Raw genomic sequence first — 14,216 nt, forward strand, 5'->3', positions numbered from 1 at the left:
GAATTCTACAATATATGGCAAATGCAAGCAAAATATTTCATCATTGATCACTTTAACATTTACTATAATGATATATTATGCAATCATGTTTTTATAATTTTTCATAAATTGAGTGTTGATGAACTTTATGGTTTGTATCAAACAGTTTACATATCACCTTTCACTGGATAGTCATGTACTTTCTTGACTCATTTTGGGCATTAGCTAAATTAATGTATCAATAGTCCCTGTGTTCACAAAACAAGTTCTTTTGTTTTGTTTTGTTTTGTTTTTTGTTTTTTGGGCCACACCCGGCGGTGCTCAGGGTTTACTCCTGCCTGTCTGCTCAGAAATAGCTCCTGGCAGGCACGGGGGACCATATGGGACACCGGGATTCGAACCAACCACCTTAGGTCCTGGATCCCCTGCTTGCAAGGCAAACGCCTCTGTGCTATCTCTCTGGGCCCACAAAACAAGTTTGATAATTACAATGATATTATTGAAGCCAAATTACTAAAGAAAACTAATAATTATGTAATTAGTGACTAATTAATATGTGAATGTACTTTTTAAGTGAAATATTTAAAACAATCATATGATTTTTTTCCGATTATACATTGGCATGTGCGTTTCTTGAAATTCATACCCCTACAGTGGTTTCTTTGTTATATCTATGACTAAATTTTGAATGTCCAATAGAATAACATTTAATAACATAGAGCTGAAGTATAATGATTTAAAATACAAATCTAGTAATGCCAAGAAAAATAAATGCAGGCAAATACTGCATGTATTGCAGATTCTTCAGAATTTCTTCTAATTTCTTATTTTTACTTATTGTAAATAATATGTTTCAAGAATATATTTTCTATACTACATTAAATCACGAATGACACTTAAGGAGTTGATTAAGTAACAAAACTAATGTCTTGTTTGACATTGAAAATATTGAGCTTATCATGGATTGGCAGGATCAACATCATTAAAATGGCAATACTTCCAAAAGCATTGTACAGATTTAACGCGATTCCTCTAAAGATACCCATGACATTTTTCAAAGAAGTGGATCAAATACTTCTGAAATTCATCTGAAACAACAAACAACCTCGAATAGCTAAAGCACTCCTTGGGAAAAGGAATATGGGAGGCATTACTTTCCCCAATTTTAAGTTGTATTACAAAGCAACAGTTATAAAAACAGCATGGTATTGGAATAAAAACAGACCCTCAGATCAGTGGAATAGGCTTGAGTACTCAGAGAAGGTTCCTCAGACATATAACCACCTTGTTTTTGATAAAGGAGCAAAAAATCCTAAATGGAGCAGGGAAAGCCTATTCAACAAGTGGTGTTGGCACAACTGGTTAACCACTTGCAAAAAAGCGAACTCAGACCCCCAGCTAACACCATATACAAAGGTAAAATCCAAATGGATTAAAGACCTTGATATCAGAACTGAAACTATAAGGTATATAGAACAACATGTAGGTGAAACACTCCAGGACATTGAGACTAAAGGCATCTTTAAGGAGGAGACAGCACTTTCCAAGCAAGTGGAAGCAGAGATAAACAGATGGGACTATATTAAGCTGAAAAGCTTCTGCATCTCAAAGGAAATAGTGCCCAGAATACAAAGGCCACCCACTGAGTGGGAGAAATTATTCACCCAATACACATCAGATAAAGGGCTAATATCCAAAATTTACAAGGTACTGACAGAACTATACAAAAAAAAAAACAACTAACCCCATCAAAAAATGGGGAGAAGAAATGAACAGACACTTTGAAAAAGAAGAAAGGCAAATGGCCAAAAGGCACATGAAAAGATGTTCAACATCACTAATCGTCAGGGAGATGCAAATCAAAACTACTATGAGGTACCACCTCACGCCACTGAGATTGGCACACATCACAAGAAAGGAAAACAAGCAGTGCTGGCGGGGATGTGGAGAGAAAGGAACTCTTTTTCACTGCTGGTGGGAATGCCGTCTAGTACAACCTTTATGGAAAGCGATATGGAGATTCCTTCACAAACTGGAAATTGAGCTTCCATACGATCCAGCTATACCACTCCTAGGAATATACCCAAGAAACACAAATATACAATACAAAAAACCCTTCCTTACTCCTATATTCATTGCAGCGCTATTTACAATAGCCAGACTCTGGAAACAACCAAGATGCCCTTCAACAGATGAGTGGCTGAAGAAACTGTGGTACATATACACAATGGAATACTATGCAGCCATCAGGAGAGATGAAGTCATGAAATTTTCCAATACATGGATGTACATGGAATCTATTATGCTGAGTGAAGTAAGTCAGAGGGAGAGAGAAAGACGCAGAATGGTTTCACTCATCTATGGGCTTTAAGAAAAATGAAGGACATTTTTAACAATATCTCAGAGACAAGAGAGATGAGGGCTGGTAGGTGCAGCTCAGGACATGCAGCTCATCACATAGAGTGATGAGTGCAGTTGCAGAGATGACTACACTGAAAACTATCATAAAATGTGAATGAATGAGGGAAGTAGAAAGCCTGTCTCGAGTACAGGTGTAGGGGGGTGGGGAGGAGGGAGATCTGGGAAATTGGTGGTGGGAATGTTGCACCGGTGAAGGGGGGTGCTCTTTACATGACTGTAATCATACAACTATAATCATGTTTGTAATCACGGTATTTAAATAAAGATAAAAAAAAATAAAAAAAAAGAAAATATTGAGTTTAAAAATGCAAAATACAAGCAATTGGATGGATTTCAGTAGTTAATCATTTCTGGTTTCCCTCTGAAGAAACATCTTCACTTAAAACAGGAAACAATCGCTTTATTTTCTGTTTAGTATTCATGTTGTTTTATTGAGTTTATTGTCTAGAATTGATGTTAGACTATAAATGTTACCTTCAGATTTTGTTCCTTCCTAATGTGTGGTCTCGGCAGAAAACATATTTAGCTTTTCGAGCATTTAGTGTACCTCCTTTAGTATTCTATGTATTATTTCACTCAGCAGGTTTGTGCTATTAAAGTGTATATCCTGACATAGAGAACATTTGAAAAATCCATATTGGACTAAAATATTATTGGTGGTACTGACCTGGCATATTTTGCTTATACTGTGTTAATTCACAAAATATGAAAAATGGCAATTTTTAAACCTTAGCTACTTATTTGAATAACCTGTGATTTTATTTCTATAGACTCAATTTTATAAACCCTTTCTGCATGAGACTGGATTTCAAGAATTCAATAAAACACATTTACTATTCCCAAGATTAAATCATACATTGTTTAAAATTAATTATTCCTTTTTAATTGCATTGTATAAACAGAAATGACCTGTTAATTTAAAGAAAATCTATCAGCACAAAATGAATTCACTCATATAAACAAGCAAGATGAACTTGACCTTGTTTGAACTTGTTTTGATGTGGCCCAGATGGTAGGCTACATGCTTGAATAGCAGGCTAAAGCTGAGGAAAAACTCATATAGCAAGACCTAGATTTATAGCCTTTTGCAAATTCCTACCTTGTATTGTCCTTTCAGCATCTGTTCTGCCGCCACTGCGGTCAGCTTCTATCTCTGGGGTCAGAGAGTCTAAAAGCACAGAAAGGTAAGAGTGACACATATTTCATTTCATTCCTATTGTCCTTTTGTAAAAAAAAAAAAAAAAAAAAGAGCAACCTGTTACTTCGGTTCTGAATTAAGATTACATAAATCTTTGTCAACTTCAAAGGTTGAACAAAGACTAGACTGAATTATCAAAAGATTTGAATAGATAAAATAGCAACACTATTTTTTATAAAGAAGTCTAGTTGTGAAGACATCAAATCAATATCGTATTGATATTAATATTCATCATACATATTAGGTTTATGATAGAAACCATAATCGGTGGTAGATACAAGAGTAAGTAACAAATGAAGAAAGCAACCAATGAAATACATCATATCTACCAACAGAAAAATTAGTCTCTCTCTCTCTCCTGCTTTCCTCTACAATTACAACTTAATCACACGGCATGGAAAACATGAAACCCACAATGCTGTCTCCAGTGTACTAAAAATGAGCACAGGCCAGCTCTGAAACAGAGGCATCCTCTTACCATTTAAGACCCTAAGACTATCTGTTGAAGCTGCTTGTTTTAATGTTTGTTCTGCTTGCTCGCGTCGTTTTGTCTCAAATTCCAGTGCTTCCTGTAATTTTCTTTTTGCTTTCTTCTCTTTCTTTAGCCTCTTCTGAACTATGGCTAGAAAAAAGTATATTTATATGGAAAATAATTTTACACTGAACAAACTAAATATGGCCTATGTTCGGTTCATTTCACAATTACTACCTATTTTCTTTTCTTTTTAAAACCTTTTTTACCTTCCTGCTGGGCTTAATATACCTATACAGAGGAAGATAAAAGTCACCACTTTGATTCTAATAAATCTCAAGATAAGTGACTAATAAAGACCATTTTTATTCACCATGAATGTACCACTGTAAAAATACTTTTAATTTTCAAAATATAGACACATATTTATTAAGAAATTAATTACTGGTAAATATTTATATTTACTGATATCAAAAAACCTGAGTAAGTTAATTTTGTTCTCAGCACTGTGCCCTTGAATTGAAATAGCACAAAGGAGTGAGCATAAGTAGTAAACCTTTATGAGAATGCGTTCTATGTCTTATGAATCATTCTAAGTAGCAAATGGAGCATTTCGCCTACAAATGTTTTGCAAAGGAATGTTTAAGCAATTAGACTTTACTACTTTCTTCATGGAATGTTGGAAAACACAATAGCATTATAGAGGAAGACATATATGTTCTTATTTTATCTATTTATTGTATTTATTTTTGTTTGCTCAGGTAATGAATATTTTCTACAGAGAAAATTGCGTATTTATTTGAATATATTTGAAAAATCTTCACTATGCAAAAATCTGATAAGTATTAAATTTCACTATCAATAATGTGCTACTGCTAATATTAAAATAAAATTATATGTTTTCATTCACAGGGTAATTCAAATATTTGTATAGAATATATAATAAATATGTACATGGATTCTATTTTATTTATCTTAATGTTCTTTGGCTGAAAGTTCAGAGTTAAGATATCAGCAAGGGGACTTCTGAGAATTATGTTATGGGTGATTGTCCTTCCACTGTAACTTTACCTTGTCCTCTTTCTTTGCATCTTTGTTCTCATAATTAAAAATAAAAAAATTAAAAGGAAAATAATATATAATAAATAATAACAGTATTTTTTTACAAAATTCATATTAACTGAACTTTCAGTGCGTAACAATAGTTTAACATCTGCAAGATACACAAGTTAAGCAATTAACACATAGCAACAGACCAGGGTGTGTGTGTGTGTGCTTTAAATCTAGTTTTTCATGGTTTGTAAACATTGCAATCATGAATATGACAAAATCATGAGAAAATCCTAAAAAAGTTAGTCACAAGAAATAATGAGTCCAACTTCACTATGTTATTTTAAACTAAAAATTATAGAGTAAAATTACTATTTAACATAAGGTAATGACTGTTAAAGTAATAATTTTAGTTTAAATCCTAATTTTCACATAGAACACTTTTGTAACTTAAGTAAATTATTATTGTTAAATTGTTGAGATTATTATTGCTGGTACTATATGCTTACAGAGAGCTTTTATTTTCTTCAAAATGTACCTTGGCTAGTCTTCAAAACACAATTAAACTGATTTCAAATGAATGCCAGTTTCTTTCAATAGTGTGAAAGCCATATGTTTACCCTTAGAAAAATGACTTGACTCCTATTTACCTTTTCAGAGATGACTGTTTATAAGTCTGTTAAAGAAGAAACAATTTCTGAATTATTTATTTGAACTGTATACTCCTGTGGCACTAAAAGCTCAATACCTACTGTCTTGCATTGATGTCTCATTGTTTTCTCTTATGTGACTGAACCAAATGGAATTGCCATGTTTTCTATTCATGACACTTCACTGTTTCAACAGATACATCCATAATAGATCATTATCGATAGCTGCCCCTTTACTTATACTTACAATTAATTAAATAGTAGGTTCATGGTGTGAGCTATGAAAAGATTTGCCCTCTAGTGGTTACAAAGAATAAAACAATACAAATCCTGGGACAGGTTTGACCAATAAGTCACTTATGTAACCAAAAGCTGTTTTAGGATCTTAATAGTTTGCATTTAAGTCCAGTGTGAAAACACATTTTACTCTCAAATTTCCTGTTTACGATGCATCATGCTATAACTGTATATTTTATTATAATTGTTTTACTTTTAAAATGTATATAAAATCAGGTTATTGTTAACTATTCTATATACCCTGGTGACAGACTCCCAAATCAAACTTATATCAGGAACTCATTAGCTAATGCTTCATAGAAACAAATGAAATACTATTTGTTTTAAAAGCAAAAGGGCAATGACTTTTAAATGGTCATGCCAAACAGGTAAATTAATGTATTGAGTATTTTATATTAAATACTTAATGAGAGATCTTCCTTTCTAGAACACTTTAGAAGAATTTACATTTGAAACAATGGAAAATTGGTTGAAATAATAATGCTCTAAATTCATCATGAAATAAATATATAGATATAAATGTACTCCAATTTATGCATTGTCAAGTTAACTTACAAGGAGCAATTCACTGATTTATAATACAACTATTTTGTCAGTAAAATTTCATACTGAACTACATTATAATGTATACTTGACCAAATTAGTTAATGATGAGCTACTTATAAATAAGATTAAATGAAACCTGAATTTCTGTAATCTATTCAGATAGTCATCAATCTTTATTTTTAGTTGACACATATATTATTAAATGTGCTTTTCTTTAATTTTAATCTTTTACATTTTCTTCTTTTTTGAGGACACATTTAATGGTGCTCAAAATTTACTCTTGGTTCTGCCCTCAGGGATTGCTTCCAGGGACCATATTGTGTTCTATGGATGGAACCTGGGTCAACCTTGTGGAGGCAAATGTAAAAACCAAGGTAAGTTCACACTCTTTATAGCTCCAAATTTTAATTATTTTCTGTATTAGCTTTATAACTAGCTCTTGAATTTTCTAATGAGTGATTGTAAATAAGTATTAAGATTTTCTTGTAGGTGTCAAGGGCTCATTTTTATTTCATAATTTTATTTGTAAAGCTCTGAAAGTAATACAACTTATGCAATAAATATCATAAAGAATATAGTAACTCCCTGAATTATGAATATAAAAGAAACCATGTATTTTAGAAATTCAGTATAACACATTAAAAGTTAATAATTTGAATTTTGCTATGAAATGTAATCTAAGAGGATTTTTAAAAAAGTAACTATTTCATACTAACTCACAAAAAAGTTTCATAACAAGTAATTTATTTAAAATATTGAACTTAGTTGGAAGCATAAAAATACCTCTGTTCTTTTGTTCCATAGCCAACTGCTTCTCAAGTGTTTCCCTCAGTTCTCTTTCTCTTAAAAAATCCATCTTCAACTCTGTTTTTTCTAGTTGAACCTGTTTTTCTTGAGCTCTGGCATTATCTATGGCAACTTTCAATAGCCCCTGTACAAAGAACATATTCAGAATTATGATACTTCCATAGAAAACACATTTTATTCATTACTTTAAATAATTAAAAGAATAATCCACTTATCAAAAGTTTTAATTCTTGCTATGTATTCACTCTATATTCATAGTATTTAACACTTAAGAACGCTAAAATGTGGTGAGAGAGCCATAGAACAGCTCCTAGGTCATTTGCCTTGAATGAGGTCACAGGGATTTGGTCCTCAGCATCAAATCATGGATACTCTGGGGTGTGACCCAAAAAGAAACAAAACAAAAACAGAACACTAAACCAACTTCAGTGATTTAAGACAAAAAGCATTCAGCTTCAATGACTCTACTTAGAATATATAAACCTAATGTTAGACAGTTGATAAAAATATAATAACAACAACTAAATAATTCCACAATATTCTTACACAACTAACAATTTGATATGATCTATTCTACTGTAGAAGAATCTGGGTGCACCTATTGCCATCAATAGGTAGCCTATTTTCTAACAATCCTTACAGAATATAAAACAAGTATAATTTTCCTTTTATCTTTCCTCAAAACACTAATCAGTTTCGACAGCAGAAGCTTTGTGCTTTCGGTTCGATTCTTGAATGCTTTTCCTTATGACTTTTCTACGGCACAGGATTTTACTTCATTTCACAATTGTTCACTTAATTGTTCTTACCATTCTAAATTTTTAAAACAACTACATATTTTATTCTAAATATATTCAAACTATTTAATGTTGTAACATATTGATTTATTTGCTTCCTGTTAATATTGTATTTCTACAAAACTAATAACCTTTTGAGATAAAAGTTTTATTTTGCCTTATTTTCTTCTATGTCACAGGATCCAGTCATATTTCAAAATTGACAGATAAAAAAGAACTTCATATTTTACATATAGATATATATAGATAAAATCAGAACGTGATGGTATTATATACATTATCTTTAAAAAGGCATTAAAAGAACAACGTGACAGCAAAATATATAATTCCAGGGCATTTGGTAATAGCTAAGTATATTTATGCAAGATGACTGATTATGGAATTTACATTTACATACATATAACTTGATTTAACACATACATTTTATTGGAGTATAATTTATATTCTTATTAACTCAGCAATTCAAAACAGTATTCTGAAGTAGTTAAGAACTCACTCCAGTGTATATAATAGAGCTAAAATTTTCAATAGAAAAATATAAATGAGATGGAAGTTGGTATTATTTGTAGTTATATTGTAGTCTCCTATACAGGAGACTAGACACATAGTTAGTTAAAATAATAAACTTCTGCTACAGCTTAACTTACTAGTATAATAACTATGTTGAGCTCACAAAGGTAAAAAACCATAAGCCACATTTATTTTTTCAAGCACATATTAATTATTTCATAGATTTTATACCTGACTTTGAATTTTCTTTCAGGATAACGAACTGGAGGATTTCTTCATGACATTTTATCCCCTCCCCACTTTTTTATTTTAACAATAAAACATAGCTGCTAAGGAAACTGCCATCTTAACTAAATTCAGCAACATTCCTGTGTATGTTTCTTCTTCATCAGGAACAAACAATTAGTAACAAATGAAAGAGATCATTACATCAAGTGCCCTTTTAGATCACCCCAATTAAAACTTTAGTTTAGCTGTATTTTAATTCTAAGATACCAAATTCTAATTTTCTGCTCTGATTGCTCTTGTTGACTTATCTTTGAAAGATGTACTCTTTGTGCAATGTCTAGAGATTATTTAGCAAGATGCCAATGTTGGCACCACTTAATGTGTTGATTGGTTGTATTATCAGTAGCTGTTTAAAATAAATTACTATTAAACTATTATTGTCCTTGGCTGACAAAACACAATATTTTGGTGTTCTTTAAATATGAGACAATCATTATGAATAAACATGTTGAATAATGTGAACTACAACTTTAATTTGTACAATTTTACATGAATATTTTTATAAAGTACAAAGTCGCAAAGAGCATTTATGTTTACTGTATCTTTCTGCTATGGTTTCTGCTAATAATGCTAACATTAATACATTATCTATTCCTGCTGATTATGTCTAAAAAAATGTTAGCTTTTCGGATCCGTGACTCTCTTGGGACTACTTAGTTATCAGCTATATAAAATTAAGTTTCATTTTCAGACTTTAAATCAGTGCAGAGCAGTAGGAGTCCAGTGTGAACAAAAACTGCACTAGAGTCAATCTGATGCTTATGCAAAAATATATTATTGACCATGACAGCCCTACTGCAAAAAAAAATACAGAAAACAGATTAAATTTCAATACAGCAGGGAGCTGGGAATAGCAATAGCAAGCAATGTTTGCAATACCTACAAATCATTGAGACATTGTTTTAACCATCAGTGGTGTAGTACTTTAAGAACTGTGTAAGTTTTCAAAATCTTCCAGGTATCATGTGCAAAAGGTCTCAATAAATGCTGGTTCTCTTCTGAGTAGGCCCTACAGAGCAAGCTTTTGTGATTACAATGTGAATTACACTAAAAGAAAAAAAGGTTTAAAACATGAATTTTTCTCCAAGGAGGCCAATGCTTATGATGTGGAAACTAGATGATGACAACTTTAAAGAAATACATTTCAAGCTTCTTTATAGCACAGCAATTTTCAGAAACAACAACTGAGAAATTTTTTTCTGTAAGTAAGTTATGTTGGCTGTCATAATAGTTTCAACATTAAGATGTTTTAATCATTTTTCAGAAATTAGTCTATATCTTTTTCAAATGACACTTGAATTTATCTAACAATGCCTCAAATGTCTATAGCCTAGAAAGTGTGTATGCTTATGTAAGTGAAATTGAAGTAATGCTGATCCAAAAGAAGTATTTTTAGTAATATTCATGAGGAAAAGCTTATTGTTTTGCACATTACTTCAGAATCCCAAGAGTCACTGAAGCTCATATGATAAAAATTTGCTCAATAATGTGTTGTTTCTAATGTGAATAAAATATATTCGAAGAGGAATTTTGTTCTAATCAAATCTAGTTAAATATTTTGTATATTATAAAAGCAGAATTGATGAGTATTAATTGCCCAAGATATAAAATTAGTCATTTGAATGAGTCAATACTAGAATTTAACATGTATTGGAGGTTTTTAAAAAATATCTTTAAAATATGTGTTTCCTAAATTAGAAGGATCATTGTTGATTGTAATGAAACCTTATAGAGTTTATATATATACACTAATATACACATATATGTATACTATTACATATATAATATTATCATCTTATGAATTTTCATATCAATGGTGATAACAAAATGCATCTTTATTTGGCTTAAGGTTGATGTAATCCAAACTTGATTAATGATGGACTATATCAAAATTGAATACAGGTATAAAATACCTTTCTAATTCATATGATTGTAAGTTGCAGTTAGACAAAATAGTTTTGAAAATATAGAACTTTTATCTATCTAGTAATCACCAGAAATATATGAACTCATTCAAAAGGCTTATATGTCTCCATTTTTGCATAAGTATGCTGACTTTGGAAATAACACAAAAAAAATGAACTTTCCTCTAGGGGAATGAAACATGATTAAATGGTTGGAACTTTTAGCCTCACTCTTCTGATCACCATGGAAGACAGAAGAGCTAGAGGTTGAATTCATCATCAGTGGTGAATTAATCCATCTAGCTTATATATTGAAACCTCCATGAAAACTTAAAAGGACAGGTTCAATGTGTGTCTGGGTTGGTTAATATGTCAGTGTTGGAGATATTAAGCTGTTTTCCTCACACTTTGTTCTATGCCTCTCTGGCTATTCAGAATTCTATTTCTCTATAATAACTATGATAGTAGTAAGTAAAAATGCCTTCTAAGATCTATAAGTTACTCTAGCAAACCAATTTTACCAAAGAAAGTAGATGTCAAAAATATGATCAAAAAATTACAATGGAGGGTCTGGAGTGGTCGTGCAAGTGGTATGGTGTCTGGCTTGCACACTTAACCTAGGAAGGACCCCAGTTCAATTTCCTGGTGTCCTGTATGGGTCCTCCAAGCCAGGAGAGATTTCTCAGCACATAGCCAGGAGTAACCCCTGAGAGTCACTTGGTGTGGCCCAAAAACAAACAAACAAAAAATAATTACAATAGACTATAGATCACAAAACCAATTCACAGATGACAATTGGACCTATAATTGACATCGGCAGTGAACTTTAGGGCAATTAGATGGGAAGAACTTTAAAGTAATTAGATCTGCTTCTATCTCAAAGAAAATGAATTCAAAATTTTAGTAAATTGTCATACATGCAATTGGCATCGCAGAAATATTCAGTGTGAGAAAATTACTGTAATTTGATAATCAGAAGTATTAGAAATGAAATAGTGTTGATAAGAATGTTGATGACACACTAAGATTGTTAAATGAATATTTATTTTTGATCATCACATATAATTACTATGATAAATGATCTGAATGTGTGTATATCTCATATTAAAAAGTTTTGTTAGTTTATTTTCATAATAAAACTCTGCTATTGTCTATATTTAGTTGTGTATTTAATAATTTTATCAAATGTAATGATAATGATGTGATCAAAGGGATAATATTGAAGAATGAATATTTGAATACTGAATATTTGAAACAGGAGTCCGTTCAAAGGTTTGGAGCTCATGCTTTGAATGCTTGGACCTCAGGACACATTTTCAGTAATACATTGTTCCTTGAAGATTCCTGAATATGATCCTAAAGCACTGAGTTAGAAATAGGCTTTAAACATCACCAGTGTCATGCCCTCCCAAATAAATAATATTATACAATACAGGTCTACCCATATTTTGAAATCCAAGTACTGATTTGTTATTTATGTCTTCATAAAATGTTTTCTTAATTAATTTGTTTAATACAATTACAATGAAATAGTCTTTATAAAAATGGAAATAGAATATGAATATATTCAACAACATGTAAATTTATACTATTGGCATAGCATTGCCATGTTAAAGGCTGGATGAGACTTGTACAAAGCCTCTGGACTATCTATTAAGTCATTTTGAAATGTGTTTTTGTCAAAAATATTATATTAAATGATTCTAATTCTGATGTAAGTTATGAAAACACGTTGAGAATGATGGTATAAATTCTCCTTAGAACATTAATTGGAAGTCACAGTTTAAAGGTTTCTATCAGCTAATTGAGTCTCAAAAAAAATTATTTTTTGCTTTTTTGGATCACACCCAGCAGCACTTAAGGTTTACTCCTGGCTTCATGCTCAGAAATTGCCCATGGCGGGCACAGAGGACCATATGGTATGCCAGGATTCGAACCACTGTCCTTGTGCATGAAAGGCAAACGCCTTACCTCCATGCTATCTCTCTGGCCCCTGAGTCTCAAATTTTAGATTCCTACATAAAATATCACAGAAAGCTCTCCAGGAATATTCTTGAATGAACAAGTCATTATGAAGCATTTTTGAGATTAACAAAAACACAAACCCTTTTTAATATATTCTTTAAAATTCTAAAAATAGGTGCCAGAGCGGTGGCACAAGTGGTTAGGGTGTTTGCCTTGCATGCACTAACCTAGAATGGACCGCGGTTTGATCCCCTGGCATCCCATATGGTCCCCCAAATCAGAAGCGATTTCTGATATGCATAGCCAGGAGTAACCCCTGAGCATCACCAGTGTAGTTCCCCCCCCCCACAGCAAAAATAACAGAGAAAAAAAATTAAAAATCTTCAAAGAATTAAATGTATTTTATCATTAAAGCAAACATTGTTATAATTTTTAATTTCAAAAACAATTATGAAAAAAAACAAAAAAACAATTATGAGAAATGAGTATATAACTAGAAGCTAACCAGGAAAATACTTAAGTGTATATATTTTTTAAAAAAGCATATAATATTTTTCTACAGGCTTTCTTGTGAAACACAAAAGATAATATTTATAAAATTAACTTTTGATTATATAATGAAATGAACATCTGTAGCAGCCATTAAAAATTTAAACTGTGACCTGAATGTTGGAATATAATAAAATTCATTATTGAGTAGTTGAATTAATATTATAAATGAATGATTTTAGAGAGTTTGGGGATCATTAATTCTAAGAAAATAATGGACTAAATGCATTAAATATTTTCCACTGCCTTGGATTTGATTAAAATGACATATAGACCTAAAGTTTAATTTCAAACAGAATTATATGGTTTGCAAAAAGTCAAACATATTTAGTTTAATTCTTTTAATTACCATGTAGATAAAATATCTCCAAAGGAAATAGCTGCCCAACTTAGAATTTAGGCTACAACTCTATTTACAATCTATATCCAATATTCCAAGTCATAACATGTTTAAATATTTTATAACATTTCTTGGATATTACTATAACTCAGTAAATGTGACAATAAATATATCTAGCCTTTATGACCTTTATAAGTTATGTGAAAAAAATTCCCATAAATTTAGTGTATATGTGTGTATATGTATATGGAATCTGTGTTTTATGTTATTTTGAATGATCTCAGTAATAATTTCAATTATCATTTTTTCTATGTACATATTTTATGTACATGGACACAACTTAAATCAATATAATAATACCTATATCTATACAAACACTTACATAATAAAGATGGAAAGGGAAACACAATTTATTTGTAGTGAAGTGCTTGTATGTAGGTTTT

The 14,216-nt window shown here is 31.2% G+C and overlaps 1 protein-coding gene across 1 annotated transcript in view; it reads right to left on the reverse strand.

Moving 5' to 3' along the window:
- DACH1 (dachshund family transcription factor 1) overlaps window positions 1-14,216 on the reverse strand; it is a 442,442-nt gene that overhangs the window by 33,285 nt on the left and 394,941 nt on the right. The window contains exons 9-11 of the mRNA XM_049779033.1: window positions 7,397-7,544; window positions 4,077-4,220; window positions 3,500-3,568 (exon numbers count right to left, since the gene is read on the reverse strand). Of these exons, the coding sequence (XP_049634990.1) occupies window positions 3,500-3,568; window positions 4,077-4,220; window positions 7,397-7,544 (361 nt within the window). The remainder of the gene's footprint in view (window positions 1-3,499; window positions 3,569-4,076; window positions 4,221-7,396; window positions 7,545-14,216) is intronic.

This window comes from Suncus etruscus, chromosome 8 (genome assembly GCF_024139225.1).
Source record: "Suncus etruscus isolate mSunEtr1 chromosome 8, mSunEtr1.pri.cur, whole genome shotgun sequence".
Lineage (NCBI taxonomy): Eukaryota > Metazoa > Chordata > Mammalia > Eulipotyphla > Soricidae > Suncus > Suncus etruscus.